The sequence below is a fragment of the Buteo buteo genome, chromosome 6, assembly GCF_964188355.1.
Source record: "Buteo buteo chromosome 6, bButBut1.hap1.1, whole genome shotgun sequence".
In the NCBI taxonomy this organism is placed as follows: Eukaryota; Metazoa; Chordata; class Aves; order Accipitriformes; family Accipitridae; genus Buteo; species Buteo buteo.
In genome coordinates this window covers 44,781,561-44,805,445 of record NC_134176.1, presented here as the reverse complement: position 1 = coordinate 44,805,445, position 23,885 = coordinate 44,781,561, and the positions used below count along the sequence as shown (strand labels likewise).

The following is a 23,885-nucleotide window of genomic DNA, read 5'->3' as shown; positions in this document are numbered from 1 at the left end:
GTTGATTTTGCTGGGTCTCCAAAGGGTAAACTTTTCATAAGCTGATGTGCTCTGGCTCATGTTGGTTGTCAAGAGTAGCTATGAGAACTGTAGTCATGCAATACAAGGTCTGGGGAACAGAAAAGGAAAATTTCATCTCATTCTTGGTATGGTTACTGTTGAAGTGGGGACATTCTTGCTTTTACTCCTGCTTTGGGTTTGGTAGATAGGAGGGTTTTGTAACCTAGTTAATGGAGGTAGGAATAGGAAATCCCTCTAAATAGCTTCTGAGCTGAGGCTTGAAATTTCTTTCATGGCTGCTGTGCTTAAGGAAAGCAGAGGGGGTTCCCTCTCATGGTGGCTCTTTGGTTTTGGTATGTTATCTGCCATTTGTCCTATGCTGGCAGCGTCAGCTGTGAAGTCTGGCTTGAAGTTGTATATCCTTAGGGGTGGCAATCCTGCCTGAGGTGCTTTGAGTAGGAGTTCCCTCACTACTGACTCTACTGTTTTTGTCTTGGTGTATTAGCTATAAACTTCCCTCAACATTGATTATGTTGAGTGAGGAAAGCATTGTGCTGTTGCTTTGCTGCAATGTGGTGCATGGGCAATGTGGATTTTCACTACGGTGGTGCTCTGGCTGTATTGTGTAAGGGGAATTCTCTTTACGCTTTGCTGTGATGTGGTGCATGGGCAGTGGGAATTCCCTTTGTGACGGCGCTCTGGCTGTGGTGTGATGCAGTTTCTCCCAGAAGCGGAGCCAGCCCTCACTCTCACTCTTGTTTTGTTTTTTGGTGTAATGTCTAGCTTTATTTGCAGCTCCTTCAGCAGACAGCAGCTGCGTCTTCTGGGAACCTGAACACATTGAGCAGCCTCCACCCAATGGGAGGTGAGTTTTTTCCACCAGAAGACAAATTCAGTGCCAAAGAAAAGAGGAGGAGGGTAGAGAAAGTAGCCAAAAGGCTGTAGACACATTTACCTCATTTGAAATAAGTAGTCCTGAGTTTACCCACTCCTTTGGAATGACAGGAATCCTCTGCTACAAGTGTGGATGTTCCTTCTTAATCTTAGTTAACTATTGTCCCCAAGGTAAGTTGTGGTATGATGGTAATCTCCCCTACCTCTGGCATTTAAAATTATCTTCCCTTATGGGTACAAAAAGATGGCTCTGTGTATTTGTTTTTATCTAAACAGGTGCATACATGAAGTGTTGTGTTTTGAAGTAAGCACTGATGCATGTTTCAGTGATAATGGATTCTTAGGTTTCCCATTTTAAATTCTTTGTTCTTAAATACATGAAAGTTGAAAAATGCGATGTTGGTAGGAATGTGAACTAGTCCTTCATTCAGATTAATTCCTTCGTTTGAATTACAGTTGATTATGTCATTGCTGTTGGGGAAATATCACCTTAATAGGTATGAGCCAACTTCCTTGCTGTGGACTGCTAGTCAGAATATTCACTAAGTATAGCAGTACTGGGACTGCAAATTGATTGTCCCTTCTGTCTTCACAGGGTAGGGAATAATAAAACACTTTAGTAACTCCATTCACCACATTGCCTAAATTCTTCTGCTGGCAGAAAAACTGTAGTTTTGGTTTTAATACTGAACATTTTAAGCATTAAAATTGCCTCTTGGGGTTGTACGGTAGTTCACAATATTACATGCCCTGTCTGTGCAGAGGTTGATCTAAAAGTGTTACGAAAGTACAGTGTCTTTGTACATTTGACTTTTGTTGGTACCCCCATCAGTAACAATTACAAGCTTTTGCAAAGTGTTATGTTTTCGACTGTAAGAACTTTGATTTATACTTGAGGTTGATTCTAACCTCAGCTTCTTATGTTTACTTTTTTCATAGTAGACCTCTTCAGAGCTCTTGGATCTAAGACTCTTGCCAAAAGCAATTTTTTAAAACAGTTTCACTAACATCCTGTGTGGTGGTGATCTATAACAGATTTCGTTATGTGCACAGTACTGTTTTTTCTCCCCTCTTTGTGTCTGTTTAAAAGCAAGTGGTAATAAAGGAGAAAAACAGTACTGCAGTTCATGTTAATTAGTACTACAGTAGGGATTGGGGTGGGGAAGGGACTAACTAGCTGAGATTGCCTATGAAGTTTCCAGGGTAATTCTGTCTTCACTATTTTAAAAAAAAAAACCACCCTAAAAATTGAGAACTCAGACGTATAACTAGCATGTTGCATGGTGTTTTGAAAGAATTATTCCAAGTCTGTGATTCTTCACAGAAAGAGTTTTAGTTTCAAAGTCCTGTTAATATCTCGGCTGATCTCCTTTCTTGAAATTCATAGAAAGAAAAATTAAGTAGGTAATTAAATCCCAAATTATATCAGACTTTGTATACAAAATTTAATCTTGACGCTGTTTGAAAACAGATGGGAAAACAATGTGATGACAAGAGGACAGGTGCAGTGTGCACATGCCAAACTGCTTCAGAAAGGAAGCAAGCTGCTTTGTTCTTCACTAGCTCTAACACTTGCACTTCTAACCCTCTGTAGCACAATAAAAACAAAACCATATAATTTTTTGGTTTTAACTTCATGCTTTTGTGTTACAATGGCACCTTGAGAGTCTAAAGGCAGAATCCTCTTTCAGGCACTAAATGTGGCTAGGGAAACCCTGTCACAAAGAGAAAACAATTGAAAAAGATAAAAAACCCAAAACAAACTATGCTAAAGGTAGTATAAGTTTTTTAGAAAATAAATAGTTTATACTGTGTTGTCACTTATATTCCTGTGTTGTCTGTTTACATACTTGAATTACAAAACTGGGATTTTTAATTATTTGAGATGTGTGCTTTGTCACCAAGCACTTACTAAGCATCCAAAAGATGAGGTGCTACATCCGCCTAGGACGTTTTGATGTTGTTATATGAACAGTGATTAATTTAATTTTGGTTTTAATTTTGTAGGGAAGAATTACTAGGGATTGTCTGAAGTCAGATGAAAAGAGGAGGAATTGTTAGAATAAGCAAAGGTAGAGACAAAAAAAGGGAAATAAGGGAAAAGGGAAGAGAGGCAGAATTGGAAGAATGGAGCTAGCCTACTGAAGGATGGCTAAAATACAGAATTCAGAGTAATTCCATGGCAGGAAAAGAAGGCCAACTACAGTGTCAGTACTGACCGAATGGTTTCATTCAAAAATTATGACTCAAAATTAAGGTGAGTCAGATGAGTAAATTGATCATTAACAGTTCATCAGTGCAGGGATACCTTCCTCCACCTGCAGTATTCCTGGCTGCTTACCTACAATATGCCTGATGTTTCTCATTTTTTTACCACTTTTGACCAGCTGACTAGCCTACGTGTACATTGGCTGATCTTGTGGTCAGGAGTTGCCACTTAACATTATTTCACAATTGACTGTTGCTTCTTGGCTGTCAAGTGGACCAAACAAAACATGCTGGTATTCAGCTGGTGGTGGGTTGAAGGTGTGACTTTGTGGCCACTGTGGTGTGTAGGCCTTCTTGAAAGAATTCTGCAGTTATTGCTGTGCCCATACAAAGGGAGTGGAGGGACACGAGAAGAGGAGGTTATTGGTCTGGTGTCTAGACACGTTCTCTAGCTTGCAGATGAGCTGTCAGACCCTGGCTTTACTCTGTTATAGCTGCTATGCTTTTGTGACTGGAGAGAACACTGCTTGAAAATTTCTGTACTCTGGAGTCTATATCTGGGATCATGACTACCTGGTCTTTTATCAAAATTCATCTATCTGAGCAAAGAAAAGCTTTTTTTTTTGTTATAACAAGGAATCGCAATGTAGAAAAGATCAGTAACTAGTATTAAGCCAGTTGTTTTTTAAGCACCTTTCCATTACTCCTTTGTGATGCACCGAGGTTGCTGGATCTGTTAAGCTTGGATGATGGTGACTCTTGTAGGAGAAACTGTGCATTCTTCAATGTGTTGCAGGACTGAATGCGATGCAATTACAGAACCTGGCCGCATTAGCAGCTGCGGCCAGTGCAGCTCAGAATACACCGAGTGGTACCGCTGCACTCACTTCCTCCAGCAGTCCCCTGAGTGTTCTCACCAGCTCAGGTAAGAGACTGCTTATGTTGTAGTGTGTTCTGACGTGGATTGCCTTAAGAGTCCTTTCAGAGTAGATGTCACCTGTTTTGTCTATCGCTTTTTGTCACTTTCATGTTGATTCTTTAGTAGATGAGCAGTTTTACTAGTAGATTCACTGGCCTTTGTTTAGGGTAGGTATCTTTGCCACCAGCAAAGGGGTTTTTTTACCTGCTGTGTTCCTTCCTCCAAATGGTCAGATTAATTTAGAGTAAAAAGAATTTTTGAAGCCATCGTGAAGCAGAAAGGTAGGTGACCTCTGTCCAGTCACATTATTACAATCTCATTACATATTTGGTTTATGTGTGACTTTAGGCAGGTACTGTGGCAGATATGTGCTGTTCCTTTGGACATGGAGAGAGAGGATGCCTTAAGCATGAAGTCATGCATTCTGTGCACTAGAACAGTACAGTTTATATTCCTCTGGCATTAATGAAGAAAAGGATACTACAACAACCTCACAGAAGTAGAATAAACAGACCCTTAGCACATTTATTGGAAAGCAGTTGTCTGGAACTAAGTGTATGAGGTAGTTTTATTTTTGTTGGGGGTTTTGGGGGGTTGGGTTTTTTGTTTGTTTTGGGTTTGGGGCGTTTGTTTTTTTTTTTTACTTTAGGTTATGTACGTTATCCAGAGAGGCTAGAATGTCCAAGTAGTGTTCTTTTGCTGCCTTATTGCTAAATGTGATCATTAAATGCAACAAATAAATGTGATCACTAAATGCAACAAACAAGAAAACAAAAATTAAATTAAATTGTGCTTATATCAGACGTGCTCAGTTTTTGCCACAAATGAGGATCAGTATCCTACTCAGTTACTTCTATCCTATTTTCAGTTATTTCTAAATCCTGACATGGGAAGGGAGACCCTGTATTTTCAGGGTGTCAATTTTCCAGTATTTACACTGTGGTATGTGGGTTTGGTTTTGGTTTGGTGGGGTTTTTGTTGGGTTTTTTTTTTTCTTTTTTTAATCATAAAAAGCTAAATTGCTTATCCAGTTTTGAAATCCAGCCTACAGAGTTGACATCCTCACCTGTGATTGTGAGAGACTGAAGGGGGTTGGGGTGCATTTTAAATTTCCACAGGTAGCTTTTTGTATTGCATAGGAGGACCAAGGAGCTGGACTAAGAGATTATAAAGAGATTACAAGGAAAAGCTGTTTAGAAAACCTTATGTCACATGATCAGGAGTTAAACCTTGGGTGCTTTGCACAGTTTTCTACTTAGAGAAATCCCCAAGAAAGAAGTCAGTTCAAAGAGTGTTCTGTTGCTGGACAGGATTTTCTTTTTTTACATAAAAACGTTGTGGTCTGCAATCCTTAAAGATTAAAACTTCAAAATTTATCTTGACTCCCAGCTATCGTATCCTATTCAATAATTAAAAAAAAAAACCACAAAGATTTGAGGCTATAGGAGAGGTGCATTTATAACCCACGAATGCTTCTTTATCACAGAGAAAGCATGAAGGTGATGAATATATCTGAGAACTTCTCCCGTATTTCCTTATGCAGTAGCAGAACTTGAATTGTCAGGTTACAGTTTGCTATCACCAGCATCTAGAACTAAGATTTCTTGTTGGCTCTCTTGACTACTGACTGGAGCAAGTTTGTTCTCTGAATTGTTGAGGTGGGAAAAGGGACTGGCAGGTTGTGAAGTTCTAATGCCAGATGTGCTAAAAAAGGCAGAGACAGCCTCTTCTGAGAAGTGTACAGTGAAAGAACAAGGGCAATGGGCGCAAGCTGCAACAGAGAAAATTTTGACTGGATATAAGAGAAAAAATAAAATCAATGATGAGAGTGATTAAGCTCAGGAACTAGGTGCCAGAGGGGCTGTGGAATCTCCATCACTTCAGAGGTTCAGAATGCAATTGGAAAGGACCCTCAGCAGGCTGACCGAACTCAGAGGTTAGACCAGCTCAGAGCAGACCATTAGACTAGGTGATCCACAAAGGTCCCTTTCAACTGAAGTTACGCTACTATTGTGTGATTCTTTGCAATTGGTTTCCCCTCCATTAATTTTGGTTGTTCTGCAGCACTTTGCAGGTTCCTTTTCCCTTGATAAGAGGCATATCTCAGGACTCCGTTCTACTTTTGATCATGCTGGTGGAGGGTGTGGGGAGCAGTCCATTTTTAAGTGCCTTCTGTGCTGAATCCAAACAACCTTCTGATCGCCAGTTGTATCAATAAATGATTGTGTGTCAACAATCAAGTAATCATGTTGGGTCATTTGAATTAATATCCTATACAGATGTATCAGTCAGTTCACTCTTCACAGGCTTGTAACATGAAGCAGTCAGTGTTGTATTGCTCTTTAAACTTAATTTCAAGTATAATTTTAAAGAGTAGAGATTAACTTTGTTCAAAAGAAAGGAAAAGTTCTGGAGGATATGTGGTCTATACGTAGTCACTGACATCAAACTCTGAAACGGTTTCAGTGCTTTTCATTAGAGGTATGAATATGCTTCACCTTTTAAAACTGTACTTAAATTGGAGGAAGGGTAGGCCTCAATGTGTACAGGCAGCATTCAGTTTTAATTCTAAACTAGCTCTTATCTCTTATATAAGTAAACTTGAAATTGTCTTTTGATTAATATTTATATATGCATTCACACTGTATGTATTCACGTAGAAGGCTGTTGGACTTCACACGTTCAGAGCATCCCTCCTGAACCATACCTCAAGCTTGAAAAACCTCAGTATGTAGCTGTTCAGTACCATGTGTTAGTAAACACCTTCCTTGGCTGTGGGACATATGGCAACATCTACTGTGATAACCTCTTAAACCTAACTGCAGATGAGATGACTACCGGCTTGACTTCTATCCATCTGTCATCCAAATGTTCACCTGATGCTTATTTAGACGTCTCTCCCAGATTGTCCTCAAATTGCATAATTGGTGGAAAAATCCAGACAAATCATTAGGCATAGTTACCTTTTTGATTTTCATTCATCTGCACTGATATCTTTTGTGTTTGGGGAACTTGGAAGTCCACACAGTTCAGTCTGTGGACTATACGTAGGTTACATGTCAGAATGGTTGAACTCAGAGGTGTTAGGTACTGTCGTTGTGCTGGTTATGCTGTCTTCCTACTCATTTCAGGTGATTTTGTTTTAGATATTTCCAAGCAGTATTGTGTATTTTGATGTAGAATAAGATGGAACAAAACCTTCAACTTTGCAATAAAGCAGCTACTCTGTGGAACTGAACGGACTGCTGCTGCATCCACCTATAGGTAATCCATGTTACAGAGACTGTGCCCGTAGATAAACTCATTTAAACTGCTAGCTTGTGAAAGGGACATTCAAGAAAATATTATAGAAGTATTTCAGGATTGGGGTGTCTTGTCTGCCATCTTTTCAACTTGGACATCAGTAGGAATTGTCTGCTCCAGAGCAAAATAGAATGGTTGCAAAAGCTGATATATGTTTCCACTTCTCCTCCTTTCAAAGGCAATCATCAAAGGTCCAGCAAAGACTAGGTGACTTTGCTGGCCTTACTGTGTCTCCAGCAATATTGTTTTCAGAGACATCATAGTCTTTGTGCTTTTACTGGAACTAATTCTGGTACAGTTCAGTCAGATTCATTGTCTGAATTTTAGTGCTCTTTAGCTCATTGCTTGAATGCTAGATGACTGAATTAGGACAGACTTACTGTTCCCTCAATTTACCTACCTCTGTAAGTTGGTAGTTGATGTCCTTGTCCAAGTTTTGTTATCTTTCTTATCTATTCTTTACAACATATTCAAATTTTCTGAAAACCTTTTCAGGTGTTTTCAACTAGTTCTCTTAGAGTTAGCCTTTTTGACTAGATATAACTCAGTAGATGGATCTAAGGAAACATAACCTCATTAGTAAGAAAAAAAAACCAAAAAAAACCCCAAAAAAAACAGAAAACCCACCACCCACCAAAAACTGCAAAGAAACAGTGTTAAGAATTGGGGATGGAGTAAAGAACATGTATAAAGCTATATTGGTTTTCCATCTCCATTACTGTGTGCTAGTTTTTGATCTAAAGTAGTACACAAAAACCAGAAGAACAGAAAGGGTGGCTAGAACTGTGGAATGCCTTCCATGTTAAGAGCAACAGGGGAGCCTGAAAAATGGAAGACTGACATGGGAGGAGGATGTGATTGAAGCCTACAAATACGTTCATGTTGTGATGAAGATGAATAGGGACAGACCAGTCGTTAGACAAGAATTACAGGATATCAGGTGAAGTTGTCAGCTGACAGTTCAAAGATAAAAAGACCTATTTCTTTGCATAGTGCATGATGAAATTGCAGAACTTGTGCCTTAGAACATAGTACAGTCAAACAATTGGGTGTTCAAAATGCACTGAAATTAATGAAAAGTACTTTTAATATAAAGACATTGCCCTTGGCTGAAAATAATCCTAGATTCGCAAATTGCTGTATTGGTACGTAGACTATACCTAGGAAGTATGCCTTTGTAATTGCCCTGTATTTCTGCTCTACTGGTGTTTATCTGCCTTTAGTCATCATCAGAAATGGGGTGCTGACTCAGTACAGCAATTCCTATATACGTGATAAAAAAAATAAACCGAACAGTGTTAAATTTTCTTGGGTGTTTTCAGTACTAAAGCATTTCTTGTTTTGCTTAAAGAGATTTCTGATAAAGTCAGGTAAATTAAAATAACTGTGTTCAGCTTTTTGTAGTGGTTTAAATTAATTTATTTAAAATCACAACCTTTTTAAAGTAGGGAAGGCATCTGTTCTCTCTTTTACTTTGCTCTCTAGCCTTGGCTTTGTTCCTTTTTTCCCATTCCACTACTATTTTATTGTAGTTTTGTGTTTGGTTGTTGGTTTTTGTTGTTTTTTGTTGTTTTTTTTTTTAAATGGTATTCTTATCTGTCAAATGTGTCTGATTTATGCAAATTAGTAATGAAGTATTACAGAAACAAGTGATACTCTAAAATTGAGGCAGCTGTATCATTTTTGAACACTGGCTTTTATTCAGCCAGCTGTGCTGTTTTTTTTTTCTACCAACTTGACGGTTATACTGTAACTTCTCTGTTTTTCCAACATTTAATATGCCACTGATAGTAAGACAGGAAGTTTCTCCTTTTCTTCGGAGTAAGCATCTTAAAATAAAGTTTGGGACATTTGTTTTCCAATTTCTGACTTAAGAGAGTTTGTCTAGAACTTTTCCTAGAGGAGGTTTATCATTTCCTCTGTCAGTACAAAAACTAAACAGCGATACAGGTTGCAGCTCCCTGGGTTCTCATGCAGCTTTTGTTAGAACAACTACTTTTGTTAGGTACAGCTTTTGCTGGGGCTTGTTAGGCAAGTTTGCTGTATTTCATTTAAATAGTTACCATATTCCGCTCCAGCAGAGACTTTTTGTCACGTATATGAAGTGGTGAATATATAGTGTGTGTGAATCTGATTGAAAGTTGCCAACAATTCTTTTGAAAGTTTTAATGGATGCACACAGCATAACTGAGAATCACAAAAACACAAAGGAAAGTGAAAATGCCTGAATTTCAGTTCTGTTACCCACTTGGTCAGACAGATAAATTCCTCTTGAAAGCAGACTACAAGACACCTCTACAGCACCAGTCTTCAGTATCTTTTAATTTGTAAAAGCCATTAATACTTTCCAGTGCATCTTGCACAGTAAATTTAAACTTCTGGGTTAATAGCAATATGCATAGCTTTTCTTACTTTGTTCAGATTTTTAAGTAGTCCACAAACCTGTTAGGAAAACCACTGCTATATAATCATAAAAATACTATTCTTTTCTTATTTTATCATGTCCATAATCTTTGTAGGTGACCTTAATTTGAACTTGTGTTTCTTTTGATACAACAGCTTGGCAACCTTTTTTCTTGTGGTTTTGATGTCTATTTCTGTAGAACTAACTCTACCAGCTGTAGAATTTTGTAGGCCATGTAAGCTGTTAGTCTGCTAGGTACTGTATCTGTAGACTTCTCTTACTGAGTAAATGTGGTTGAAGATGTTAGTGGCACAGTCAACAGAGGATAGACTATGTATTTTGGATGTCCATTCCAAGACTTTTCTTGGCCGTAGCCCCAGCTGCTGTAGCAAGCTTTTTAATGGAAAAATTACTTCATGTGTCAGAATAATCTGGCCATCTGCTGCTCCTGTTCTGGCAGTATGGGAAAACCGTATGTTCCGTTTGACCAGAGCTTGCTTTAGTGTCCCAAGTATCTGTGTTTCAGGTCTTTTTCACCTTGTGTGATGTTTCAAGGATAGATGTTAATATGTAGCAAGTGATTCTTACTCACTTCAGTCAGCAGGAAAGGGGCATTGCTGCTGGTCACCTTAGGTTGAGGTAGGAAGTTCAGCTACCATTCGTGTATTGTCCGAATCTTAGGTGTCTTAATGAAGTTATTATTGCTACAAAGAGTTGACATCATGATGAAGTAGAAATTTTTCAAAAATTTAGGAAGGGATTAGAAGATATAAGCAGCATGACCAATCGAGTTGTGTGGGTTTGGGATTTTTTTTATTTTTTTTTTTTTACATAAAGTATACTGTGTTGCCTTGATCTGTTCCTTACTAGCTTTTTCTACAGAAATAACTTAATGAAGAAGTTGAATTATCAGGACCAAAAAATATTGCTTGTTAATTATCTTATTTTAATAGCAGGTTCCTCACCTAGTTCCAGTAGCAGCAGCTCTGTTAATCCAATGGCTTCTCTTGGAGCATTGCAGACACTGGCAGGGGCTACAGCAGGCCTCAACGTTAGCTCTTTAGCAGGTAAGCTATGTGTTGTGGTGGGTTGGGAGAATAGCTGATTATCATTCCTCAGACTGTGCTAGTTCTGTGGGGGGTTTTCTCTGCTCCCTGCTTTTTGTAATAGTGCAGGGTATTTGAAAGGTAATTGATCTGGCTCAGTGGAGGTACTCAGTCATCTTTATTTCCTCTTTCTTATATAGGAATGGCAGCCTTAAATGGAGGACTTGGCAGTGGTGGTCTCTCAAATGGGACAGGTAGCACAATGGAAGCTCTTACGCAGGCTTATTCTGGAATCCAGCAATATGCTGCTGCTGCATTGCCCACACTCTATAACCAGAGTCTCTTAACACAGCAGAGTATTGGTGCAGCAGGAAGCCAAAAAGAAGGTAGGCAGAAAGTTGTAGAAACAACTTGAGAGGGGTTTTCTAAAGGACAATCTCAGCCCTTGAAGGTACCTTATCTGCAGAGCTTTTATTTGGCAGCATTTTTTAGAATCTGAAGATAAAGAAGGAAAACCTATGAGGTCTCTCTGTTAAGGGCTGTCCGAAGTAGTTTTTACATCAGGAGGCTTCTCCCAGGATTTGTCTAGTCTTAAATGCTTAGTAATCGTACTCTTCCGTTTTCTCAGAGGACAGGAGAGTATGAGTCTGCAGCCTGATACATCCCACTGTCAGAGAATCAGTTGTGTTTTTAATTTTGTTTTTTTGGTCCTTCACCTCTTCCCACAGATACTTAATGCCAGTCTCTTCAATCTTCAGATTCAGAATCAATGTAACATGTAATGTAAAGTAACGAAGAACACAGGAGTAAGTTTTCAGCAGAATGTAGGATGATGTTTAGAAAAGAATTTGTCAGATTCCAAGTAATGTAATTACTTGTATTTTGTATTGAGATTTCCTTAGTTTCTTTGGGCTGCAAGCTTTGCGTAGCCATTTTTTATTTAGTCAGTATCTAGATCTCAAACTTACCGTTCAGCTTTCATTACAGCAAAGATCTGTGAACCAGTTTTGGCACAATGTGGAAATTACAAGCAAAAATGGTGAGAAAGAGCTAGAATTATTTGAATGATCAATCCTAGCAAAGGGTCATGCTGATTTATTCTGGAATCAAGTTCTCTGCAGAAGTGCAAACAGCAGTTTCATTGTTTTATCTAGAAAATTTGGCTTGAATGGCTCTTTCACCTTTTTTTGTGAAGTGGGCCTATGTTATCTGTGCTCTTCCTGAATTTGTATTCCTACTTGTTGTTTGAAGGTCCAGAGGGAGCCAATCTGTTTATCTACCATCTCCCCCAGGAGTTTGGGGATCAGGATCTGCTGCAGATGTTCATGCCATTTGGAAATGTTGTCTCTGCCAAGGTTTTCATTGACAAGCAGACCAATCTAAGCAAGTGTTTTGGTATGTTGGGTCTAATCATTACCTGTAGAAAGGTGGCTTCTTTCTCGTAATCTCTTTTCCAGTATATTGTCTAGTCTAGCTTTTAAGTCAAGTAGTGTCTCTTTCTCTATATTCCTAAAAAATAAATAAATCAGTCCAAACTTTTCCAGCAATGAACTGTATTTTCCTGATTTTCATTGTGACTTTTTGCTCTTCCTGATTTTGTACTGTTTTGGCCCTAGATAATTCACCATGATTTATGTTTGCAGACTGTAATCGTGGTATAGTTCCTCCTCTTCCCCCTTTGTTTCTTTTCACTAATTGTCTCTGTTGCTGTATGTACTACTTACTACATTATCATTATGAATCATTTCCATTAATATTTTTATATATAATTATTATGGCTACCATATAGTACAGGAGCATTTGATGTTCTGTAATGCTCTGAAGGCAATTTTTAAAGCTTCCTCCTAATTCTTGAAAACTTAGTAAGACCATTTCAGCTGCTATTTACTACCTAACTTTACATCTCTTATACTAATTTTGCTCTGCTTATTGTGTGTTTAAATGGGAGGCACATCAGGATGGGAAGTGTATCCTAAAACTGTAAATCAACCTGTCGTGCTACTGTTACTATCCAAATAGATTATTGTCAGTTAACTGCTAAAGTCCGTGATGCCAAAAGAGCAAAGAAGGTATTCTTTCTTAGCTTGTTTAGTAGGAGGCTGCGCATGTGGACTGAAAAATTTGTGGGTTTATTTTCCTCACTTTGAAACCCCAGTGCAAGCAGTTGTAGCATTTTTGTAGTGCTATAAGCTCTCATGACTATTTTGATAGAGGGAGATTTCTTGTGATGGAATAGGAGAGGTGAGCCTTTCTCCGTGGTTTTGATAGCTTTGTGCCTACATAGTATCCTGTGGTTTTTTTAGTATTTGAGACAAAAGATATGGACAATCTGATGCTTTGTGAGAACACAAAAATATGCTGAGCATCAGGCTGTAACACCTGTATATGGAATGATCTCCCCAGGTAGTGATGCCAGCCATTGGCTGAAGTTATTTAAAATGGGTTCCTTTAAAACCCTGGAGAAGTTTATATTGGGGATGCCCTTTCCCTGGAATGCTCTTTCATCTGAGAGAAACCTAAACGTAATAGTGGTACAAGCGCCACGCTGTCTTGACAGCTACTTCACTCCAAACAAATCTGTTCCCATAATGCCAAGAGGGTGATTTCAGTCTTGTATCTTTAAAGAGCTTTCATATATAGATTAACATTTTCCAGGTTTGGTGTTCTCCCAGGTATGAGTTCTTATAAAACAAACAGCAGTACTCATTTTTGTTGGAAGTCTAGAAAATGTTATTTTAATTTCCTGAGCTTTGTATATCTTTTGGCCAAAGTTCCATATGTCAGAAAGCAATGCTTTGTCTGAGAGCCCTAGTTTTTATGAAGAGTCTAAAACAGTTGTGAGCTTCTGAAAATGGCATTTCATGCAAGCCTCTCTTACCTTGTGAGTACCTGTATTTCCAGTTGTGAGTAGCTGTTCTGGACAGCTTTGGCATGGTATAATTATGTATTTTCCTTTCTTCAGGTTTTGTAAGTTACGACAATCCTGTCTCTGCACAGGCTGCCATTCAGTCAATGAACGGCTTTCAGATTGGCATGAAGCGTCTGAAAGTACAGCTCAAGCGCTCTAAGAATGACAGCAAGCCATACTGAGCGCCCCTCCCCTCCGGGACTGGAGTGAGAAGGATCTTCTGGTAAGTTGGAGAGGAGCGCTCTTAGTGATTCGAAGCCCTAAGGCTGTGTTTTTACAGTCCTGGAAGCTGATCCATGCCTTCTATCTGGCACATCTTCCCCTGAAGACTCGGCTGCAGCCTCTGCTGAGAATCCCGCTTCGGATGGAGGACAAGTTTGTGCTTTTGTTTCCAGTGTTTTACTTTGGAGTTTAGGTGCCATATCGCTGAGGTTTTGTTTTGTTGTTTTTTTTTCCTCCCTTATTTGAAGTTTGCTGTGTTTGTAACCAGTGTGTGTTGAGAAGGACCAATGCCAGCTCCTTGGGGGGTGGGGAGGAAAGGTTAAAGGGAGCAGCAGAAACTGACACCACACTGCCTTGGGGTGGAGAGGAGAAGGGGAAACAGAAATAACACGGAACAGCTGATCAAAACAAAGATCAGGAAGGAGAACTGAGTCCATCCAAGTTTGGGTGAGCAAAGAACCAACTCCATATAGCCTTTGTCATGCCCCTTCCACTCTTTGAAATTTCCTTAACTGTATGCTATGGTGGGGATTTAGTAAATCATCTCTAAAGCAGGAGACAGGCTAGAAGGGTGAATACATTAACAAGCCGAAGGAAAACTGCAGTGATTTTTTTTTTTTGCTGTATATACAGTAGTGTTCATGTAGCACTGTGAATGTACACAGCACTTTATAAAATTACTACATAATGTCCCTCCCCCAAAAATTTCACTGTCCGTTTACAGTTGAATTTTAATGAGATGCAGTGAATTTCTCCATATTTAAGAAAACTTACCATATGTACTTTATCTAGGTGTTGTAGAAAGGTATAGAGAGAGATAGCTTAGTCTGGATGAATACATCTAGGGCTGGAAACCAGAAATTTTTGATCCCTGGTAATCTGCAGAATTTTTTTGACAATTTTTCTTAACAGTTCATCACATTCCCCACTTCTGTGGGATAATGTCCTTTTTGCAGAGTATTATTTGAATTCATTCTGATAATGTAAGTGCTGTTTGTTTCTCTATTAAATGACTGCTAAATTGAGATACAAACCCCAGAGCTACCCTAACACAGCTCTTGAGGCTCCTGTTTCATACCTGTTCTCCTGGGATTTGATTTCTTAGGCTCAACTCTGTTGCAAAGATAACTTCCTGGGTTTTTTAAAAAAAAAAACAAAACCAAAACACCACCCCACCCTCCCGCCAAAAAAAGAAACCCCACCAAAACAATTTGTGCAGTGATTTGGTCTAGTACTTAGGTATTTCTTTGTACTGCAGTTTTCCTTTAAGGTGGTGTGTACCAGTGCAAAACAGGCTAACACAGGAGCTGTGGAACCACAGCAGAGCATTGAGCCATTCAGTCTTACTCTGCCTTTTGGTACTAGCTGTTGTCTTCTATATTGAAGGAAAATTGAATACACCCCTTCAATGAACACACGCTTTTTCTGCACACTTGTGAAATTGCTAATGCGTTGCTAAGGGCCTCTGTTACACACTGGTTTTAGGGGGCTCAAAGGACTTTTGACACTCTGGCCTGAGTTGTTTTAAGAAATCAGAGTCGAGTCCCGTTTTATAACCACCAAAATCCACCTCTGTCACGAGAGGAAGTTTACAATTTCTGTGTGTCTTTAACAGAAGTTCCATTTACCTCATATTTTCTCCTTTTCCTTGTTTTCTTTGTATTCCTGGTTCGAGATGCTGTTTCCCAGGGCACCAGCTAACACCGCAATCTGGGAGCCAGCTGCTTAACGATGAGCGAGCGTGTGGGTCAGACGTAGGGTTGGGACGTACTGTCCTGCTCCAGCAGGAGGAGCACTAAACCCATCAAACCTGAGATCACCTTTAGAATCCCCACGCAGTGGTCTGTTGGGAATGTTGGGCATTGCCAGGGACTGGGTCCCCTGGGATCTCAAACCTCAGAAGTAGAAGGCCTGACCCGTAGCATCCAAGAAGAGCCCTTTCCATTCTTAAATTTGAAAATCAAACAGTTGATGCCGGTCTGTTTATATTGATGGCAGACAGGTAAATCTATCAGTATTATTCAAATCATTTTGTGGTGGCAAAGGTTCAAAGGCCAGATTGCCAAATTTCCCAGTTATGCTGGCATGTGGTACCCTTCTGTGTTAATTATTTGAATCTCTCTAGAAACGTAAACAAACACTTAAGTGAACCATGTACACTTGAATTCTGCACGATGGGAAAGATGTGTCCTGGTTTTCTGAGAAAAGAGTGTTGGAGTGTGAAGGCCTCCAGGGTGATAATGGGATTTTTTTTTTAAAATAAATAATATACTTTTCAAAAAAAAAGAAAAAAAAAAAAAAGAAAAAAAAACCATAGTTGGGAGCAGCTGCTCCAAGTGCAACCTGCTGTAACCAAGAATGTTGTTTCTATTTTTATAGAAGTTTTATACCGCTCCAGGGTGGAGAATATTTATTACCTAAATTATTTCACTGGAAAAAAAGGCCAGGGTTTTGTAGAATCCTGAATGTGATTGTTTTACACACATAATGATGTGCATGATTGAAACTACTGAATTTCAGTGGCCTGTTTGCAGCCCAGCAACTGCTAAATGGGGAAGACAAACGCTGTGAACCAGTGGAGGAGAGCACTGTGCTCTGAGGTCTCTACAGTCACTCTTACCGTCTTTGCACTCTACCCCACTGTACTATCTGAGACCTTTGTCCCATTTTTCATTTAACCAGATGCTCCGGCCTCTTTACTAGTCATTCAGTTGCCCAAAATTAGATATTATTGCTTCTGCATCCTATAGTGTGTCTTCAATACTGTAACTTACGCATCAAGCTTGGCATTGTTGCAAATAGGTGCAACTCCTATTGACTTCAGGAGATTCACCAGTTTACACTGTGGCTTAGTTTGATCAGTGACTCCTCCCAGACAGGATCACCTTAAGACACCTAACTTGGGCTAGCTCCTGTGCCTTACTGGCATAACTATAAGTATTGCCAAAAAGAAAAAAAAAAAACCAAACCAAAACTATGCAGGTTAAATTTTAAAAGATGTGATCCTCAGATGGTTTGAATCAATGCAGTTCTGCTCTCTTCAGTAGAGCTGCATCAGTTTTCACCAGCTGAAGATGTTGCCCTTTTTGTGTATTTGTTTCAGATTTCCCTTTCTTGGTGTATCAATGTATATGTTGCCAAAGTTAATAAATGTATCAAGTTTGTGACTTGGGCAGATTTTTTTCTAATAACAGAACTGATCAGATAAAGTCAACATTTCTGTGTCTTGTTTGGTGGCTGCCGCTGACTCTGGAGATTTAGGCTCTTCTTGCCTTCCCGTCTTAAGCCAGTTTTCTTCCTTGCTCATTGGCAGGAAAATCTGGGATTTGGGGGACTTGGGGCTTTTAAATTTTATTTTCTTTTAAATTCCTGTCATGCTCTCATTCAAGTGCAAATCAAATCAGTGTCAAATGCTTTATTTCATGAATAGTGGGGTAAGAGTTGGGTGAGTTCAAATAAACTGCAGAAGGATTGGCTTAAGTAGCCACATGGACAAAGTATTCTGTATGCTCATAAACCAAAGAATCTGAATTTTCTACAAAAGCTAGTAGGACTTCTGATGAAATGGAATTCCATATTACATGTGCCACCAGGAAGTACTTACATATTTTTAGAAACAAGATGGAAATGGTCTACTTCATAGATTTCTTTTTTTTCTCAGAAAACATTTGATTTTACTAGATACTCCATAATAAGATGAAAGTATTATGAACAACTGAAGTCTTAGTCTGATGGTATTTAGTATCAAGTACTGTAGCAAATAAAATCTTAGATTCTTCAGTCCCCTAGATAATGAACAGTCCAAAACAGGATATCTTTTTGTTGTTTAGTTTTTCTTCCAGTAATACAAAGCTTGCATTATTAGAAAATGCCTTTGGTATATAGTGATTAAATTTTAATCCAAAGCAGAATGAGGATTGGAATTTTTCAAAAGTATCTGAGAACAATGATAGTGAACATAGCTTTATATTTTGATGGTGTGGCAGTTTACTAGCTGTGGGCACTACTATCTAGAAATAGGAACCTCAGAAAATTTCTCCCTGGCAAATACATCTATAAGGAAAAAGCTTTTCATCTGTATACTGAAGGTCACATAGCATGATAGATTTTGCTTGCATGGTAGAATTAACTGAAGTGTTTCTTCTTGTTAGTAGTTGTCAGTTAGGGAAGAACAGCCAAGCAGAATGAAATTGTTCCTATTTCATTTGGAAATATCTTAAAAGCAACTTGGATGCACCCTTCATTTGCAGTATGCTGTAACTACGAACATGTGAAATGCTTTGAGAGCTTCTTGTTGCAAACATTTAAACATAAGGATGTTCTATATCCCTGAGCATACCTACCACAAAATATAAAACACAGAAGGCAGAATTATCACAGCTGTGAGAATAAAACAAGGATAAACTGGAACAACTTTCCCCAAGTCATTAAGTTCTTATCGAGCACCTCATGGCTCTGCTCTTGTAGGCCAGTCCTTCCCCAGGGCTTTAATGAAACTTAGTGTTTTTCCCTGAAAATTGCTGAGTGAAATATTTTTTAAAATCTCTATCTAAAAAAACCCCAAACAAGTCACACAAAGAATTTCTGTGGTGCATGCTTAGATGTCACTTGATTTCATGCCTCTTGTTTCTCATGCCTCAATTTGTGATGAATTTGCATTTCTGGTTTAGGACTGAAACCTTACAGCTATCTGCAAACTATCTAGAATATTTCTGGAACTGTAGAAATAACTGCAAGAGTTGCGTTGTACTCTGTTTGCTGGAGTTGGTTTAACCTCCGTACGCAGTCCTTTCCCCAAATTGAAAAGTATGAAGAGCAAATTAATCTCAGCAGTTCTAGTAAGTGGAGTGTTGCAGGTTTAGCGGACAACATGCTGCTTGTCACTCTAGAACAGGAATGCAATATGTGCTATTCTCAAACATGCTATAAGATAACATGCAAGTCTCACCTTGCTCTAGTCTCTAACCAGCAGCTTCAAGATGTGCCCAAGAATAAGGCCACGAACAGGGGATAAAGGGGAGTTGGCGGGGGTGGGGTGAGGGGAGAGAAAGAAAAAAAGAAAAAACATGCTGCTTCTGTCCCTTACCTCCCACATTCTTTCCAAAATGTTGCTTGTCTCTTGCAGCTCACAAGCTGAGAGGAGGAAACAAAGGTATTTATATCACTTAATATAAGAACTATTTTATTTATAAACTCTTCAAGAATGCTTTAGGAAACACATTTTTTCTACTCATCAAACTGGCAACAGTGACTGTAGAGCTTCTCAGAGCCCAGAATCCCCTCCTCGTGAAGTCAGGGAGCCAGGGGCTGTTTATATAAAAGGTTGGGAACAGAAAATCCCTGTGCAGGTCTAAAGGTATGAAAAGTGCTCAGCTAGGACAAGTCTTAACTTGCAGTGAAGTCCTTAAGGAATTATTCTCTAATGCGTGGAGTTTTTGTCTTGTATAATCTTTCCCCCACACCCCCGGCCCCGTTCCAAATCACCCACCCCCAGTTTCCTGGGCTCCTAGGGAATGAGAAGGGACTGTAGCTGAAGGAAAGAACACAGATTTCCTGGGCTACCACTGCCTAAGAACTTCCCATGTTAGGATGCAAGAAAAGTCTCAGCCGTCAAACCACCTGTGAATCCCTTGTGTCCTCTGTCTTGTCTCTCATGGTCTCATTCTCTGTGGGCAGATTTTAGCCCTGGAGCTGTATTTTTTGGAGTTGGTCTCCTGGGGAGGGAGCTTGCTCTGTTCTTCTCTTAAACAGAGCTAGTGGAGATACTGGGCATGGGGTAAGGTGAGTGCAGGCTAATCAGTGTGTCACTAGGCTGTGGAGTGCTCCACAGACTGGGTGTTGAGAGGGAAATCCAGGCCTCTGCTTCCATTTGGTTTCTGGCAGTTTGATGTTTACTTGGTGTCCTTCATGTACTTTGACTTTTACTTGTCCATCGTTGGCATGTGCTGCCCTTCCCTGTCAACTCCCTTCCCCAGGAGATCTCATTGTACAGTGCCCATTCTTGTTCTCTCTCTCCGTGTTTGGATGTACTGCTCTGTGTAACTCAGTGGGTCTCCCTCTTTCTGGTTTGTTTTTTTTCTAGATTCCTGCCGTTTGTTCATCGTTGTGCCTAAAGCATGTCGATGTGGCGTTCAAGTACATCGTCCAAATCCTTGTCTCTTCAGCTTCTCTGATGCTTGAACTCTCACCTTTGACCTTGTGTTGACCTTTGATGCTGATGTGTATTTTTTATTACGTTTGTTTCTTTCTTTTTTTTTTTTGTGCTGCCAAATTGGTTTTGCTAGAAAGACTGCTGAAGGGGAATATTTAAACTTGCATTTGAATATAAAAGAATTTCTATTTTTCTAGACCTTCGTAAGATAACCACTTGATTTTGTGAATCTGATTCTTTGTAATTGTCTTCAGAGCAGCCTTGCTAGCATACCTTGTGGAGTATTTGTATTTCTGTGAACATACAGCCAATCACTTTCTAGGCTTAGTTTTTTCTGTGTGCTTAGTTTTAAAAACACAGTTTCGAAGAAAAAGTCAATTATATGGTGTGACTTAATCTTTCAGGAGACTTCCTAGTCACATTTTGCTGATCTGGTTTCTGTGCTTGAGGAGACAGCATGTGTTTTTATGAGTTCAGACTTGTGACTTGAGTGGTATCAGCAGAAAACACTTGAACTACATTTTCTTCTGATTGTAGCTACGTTTTTGCCCTGGCATTTATTGATTTTTATTATTATTTTTATTATTATTATTATTTTTATTTTTTCCCCTGCTTCCCTGTGTGATTATCAGTCTGCAGTGAAAATTTGATCAAAGTTGATGTTGTATTTTGTTAAGCTCCAGCATGCTTGTTTTTTTTGTAACTACAATCTCCTCAGCAAAATGTGATGTTTTTGTTTTAATCTTTCAAACTAAGATAGTGCCCAGAAATGTTTTGCATGTTTCCTGCTGTTTTCTTCACACCCTCGTATATATCACCTTCACCTCTCTGTTTTCTATAGTTTGTGCAAAAACTGAGTAATTTAATGGGTTTCAAAGGTATCCTTTAAATTGATGTTTTTGGTATGACAAATATCTGATCAGAAGCCACCTGAGGGCATCTACCTGTGCACTTAGACTGTCTGCCTGACAGAGCACCTGGACCTCGTTCCATCTCCAGTGCTGTCGGAGGCTCCCAGGGGGCTTGGTTGCACTGTTCCTGGAGTGGCAGTTCTGGTGGAAGGGAATAGCTAAGGAGCAGGAAGGTGGGGGAACTTCACACTATTTCTGTTTCCAAAGTTATCTGAAGCCAGGGCTCCTTTGAAACACTCTTTATGAGCATTTTGTATAATTCAGGGCACATTTTCGTGAAGTCCAGCCCCAGTTTAATACCATTAGTCAGACCTTGGTGGCAGGGCCATGGAAGGATCTAGGTTAGCTCTTGAAATAAAGTGTTTGAAATATCCCAGAGAAAGCATTTGTAAACCTGGTCCTAAAACTGCTGGCTCTTTTCCCAAGTGACAAGCACAATACAACAGCCTCTGAAGCTGTTACCTGAACAGGGTACCATCCCCAGCTCTCTTCTCAAGGGCCTTAGCTGGGGAATCTCTACGGAGATTTTTTAGTTTTTGTTTCGTTTTTAATTGGGTAATGAGCTAAGCAGTTTTTCTGGCTTGCAGGTTGAACTAGGACAGGTTACTGCTTTCTGGGTAGCAGGCCTCCCCCTACCCTACATACCATCTGCACTGGTAGAAACTGGGATGTAGCTTCTAGATGAAGGCACCTGAAGAGTGTGTGCTGTGATGAAGTTTCAGTTGGAAGGAGAAGCAAGCTAGCGTAGGTATCTTAACAGTAGAAAATAATGGGAAATGAAATCCCAGGAGAAGGGGTTTTGCTGAGAAAAAGAATCGTGTTTGATTGGATAGAAATCTTACTTTTGCCCAGTGTTTGGGATAAGGCAAAGATGCAAAAGGATTTTTTTTTCTATCCTACTCCCGAGTTGGCTGAGGATACTATGTTCTCAATAGATATTGGCTAGACTTGTGTAGACAGTCCTTAACCTGCATATAAGACAGAACATGTTTGGATATGGTACATATACCTGGGAATGAAGCATGAGGCTGGATGAAAAAAGGAGAGGCTTGTTTATTTGGGAGGTAGGGTTGTGGGCTGGCTGCTGTTAGTCCCACAGTCTGAATGCACAGGGCTGTGTGTCAGTGGGGGGCACTGATACCCTGCAGTGGATTGAGTAACTGCTAATACATTTCTGTACACGCGCATTTGGTTCCATAAGGAACTTTGCGGAAACCTGTGGAAAAATATTTGAAGAAAACCAAAATGCCAAACGTTGGATGTTTCTTTCCTTTCTTCTTTCCTTTTCTTTCTTTGGTTGTTTTAATTGTTCTGTGGTGGTTTTAATGGATTTGAGACAGTGGAGCAGCAGCTGCCTTTCTGATTTTTGGCTGCTTTTTGTGAATAATTTAAAAAGAAAATTTACATTTTGGAGACAAACCTGTGGGCTTTTTTATTGGTACAAACATTGTATTTAACACTAGGGGTTTTGTACAGTTTTTTGCCTTTTCTACTAGAAAACAATGTAAAGTGATTCACAATGTGACAAGAAAACAAATTGCCACTATGACCAAATGTAGAGTCTGTTCTGCAGTAACGGGATTTAATCAACTCAAAGTCGTGGTTCAGTCGTAGAAATGCTTTTCTTTACCTTGTTTGAGCTGTTCCTTTTTTTTTCTTGTTTTGATTTGCAAAACAAAATGTCTTTTTGTGTGAAATTGTGTTGTACTTTGTAGAGAATTACGGATTTTACTTTAATGGTTTAAAAAGCAGAGGAGCACATGTTGCTTATCTGATCACAGAGTTTGTGTAGTGGATTTAAAAATGAAAAGATTTGTTACAAGTTTGGAACGAGCGAGTATGTGTTAAAGGAATTTTCTTCCTTTTGTGTGTGTGTTTTTGTTTTTGTTTTTTTTTTTCTTTTTGTCCCAAAGGGCAACTTAAAGCTGTTTTAATTGCACAGACACACCGACAACAAGTCATTTTGTATATGCCAAGTGTGGTACCTTCCTTTGTTTATTTGCTATTAAACTGTTTGAGAAGAGTCCTTGTGTGTTGTATTTGTGTCTTAAACTTGAGGTTCTTTTGGGGTCCAAGTGTGGGAAGATGAGGAGAGAGATGAGAGAACTAAATTCCAGTTTCTTAGCATGAGCCACAAAAATTTTCATGGCTCAATACCGCTTGTTCTGGATGTACAATATAGCCCTGGATTTTTACCTCTGTAGATGAGCTACTTTGAGTAGAAATGGAGAAGGCTTTTTGGTGGTTTAGCCTCCATTTTGTTTCATTTGGTAGTCAAGTCCCCTTTAGACATTAGATACAGAAAAGCTTGGATAATGCAAATATGTGATACACTGGGGAGTGAGGTGTAGGCATATCCAGCCTCACAGAACTGGTGCTGCATAGCCCTTGCCTGTCTGTGCACTGTGCTTCATGGTGTTTCAGGGGCTAAATAACTTCGGCATAACACCAGACTTCAGCTATATAGGAACAGCACATGTGCGTGGTGGTGTGTGGGATTAAATAGGCACCAGCTCGTACTGCTCCTATGAGCTCCATACCCACCACTGCCTCCTTACCCCTTACAGGAACATGGCCAAGCTTGCTGAACCTATTTCCTGGTTCTGCTCCATGAAGGTATCTGCAGTCCCCAGTGATCCTGGTCCTGGAAATACTACACAGGGAAACCCCAAATGGGTTGGGATTACTTACTAGCTCAGGTTTTGTGATAAGTGAAAGTTACCTGCTTTGCTTTTAGGACAAAGATATGTTAATCACATGAAATAAAATGAGTTGTAAAAAAGTAAATATTTGGTGTAGGCAAAGTATAATTCATTCAGAAACTTGCCATGAGTTTGACATTAATATTGCCTCTCTTGGAAGGAAAGTACCACAATGGCTGTGACTTTGCCACATTTCTGAAAGCTCCTAAAATTCAGT

The 23,885-nt window shown here is 39.4% G+C and overlaps 1 protein-coding gene across 17 annotated transcripts in view; it reads left to right on the top strand.

Moving 5' to 3' along the window:
- CELF1 (CUGBP Elav-like family member 1) overlaps window positions 1–23,885 on the top strand; it is a 72,877-nt gene that overhangs the window by 41,811 nt on the left and 7,181 nt on the right. For 8 of the 17 annotated variants that reach the window (XM_075030886.1, XM_075030885.1, XM_075030883.1 and 5 more), the window contains 6 exons: window positions 784–865; window positions 3,899–4,027; window positions 10,682–10,795; window positions 10,975–11,160; window positions 12,026–12,169; window positions 13,737–22,989. In XM_075030886.1, coding sequence (XP_074886987.1) covers window positions 784–865; window positions 3,899–4,027; window positions 10,682–10,795; window positions 10,975–11,160; window positions 12,026–12,169; window positions 13,737–13,864 — 783 coding nt within the window. In that variant the 3' untranslated portion in view covers window positions 13,865–22,989. Of the gene's footprint in view, window positions 1–783; window positions 866–3,898; window positions 4,028–10,681; window positions 10,796–10,974; window positions 11,161–12,025; window positions 12,170–13,736; window positions 22,990–23,885 lie in introns of those variants that run through there. The other 9 variants (XR_012650800.1, XR_012650801.1, XM_075030881.1 and 6 more) reach the window with 5 other exon arrangements.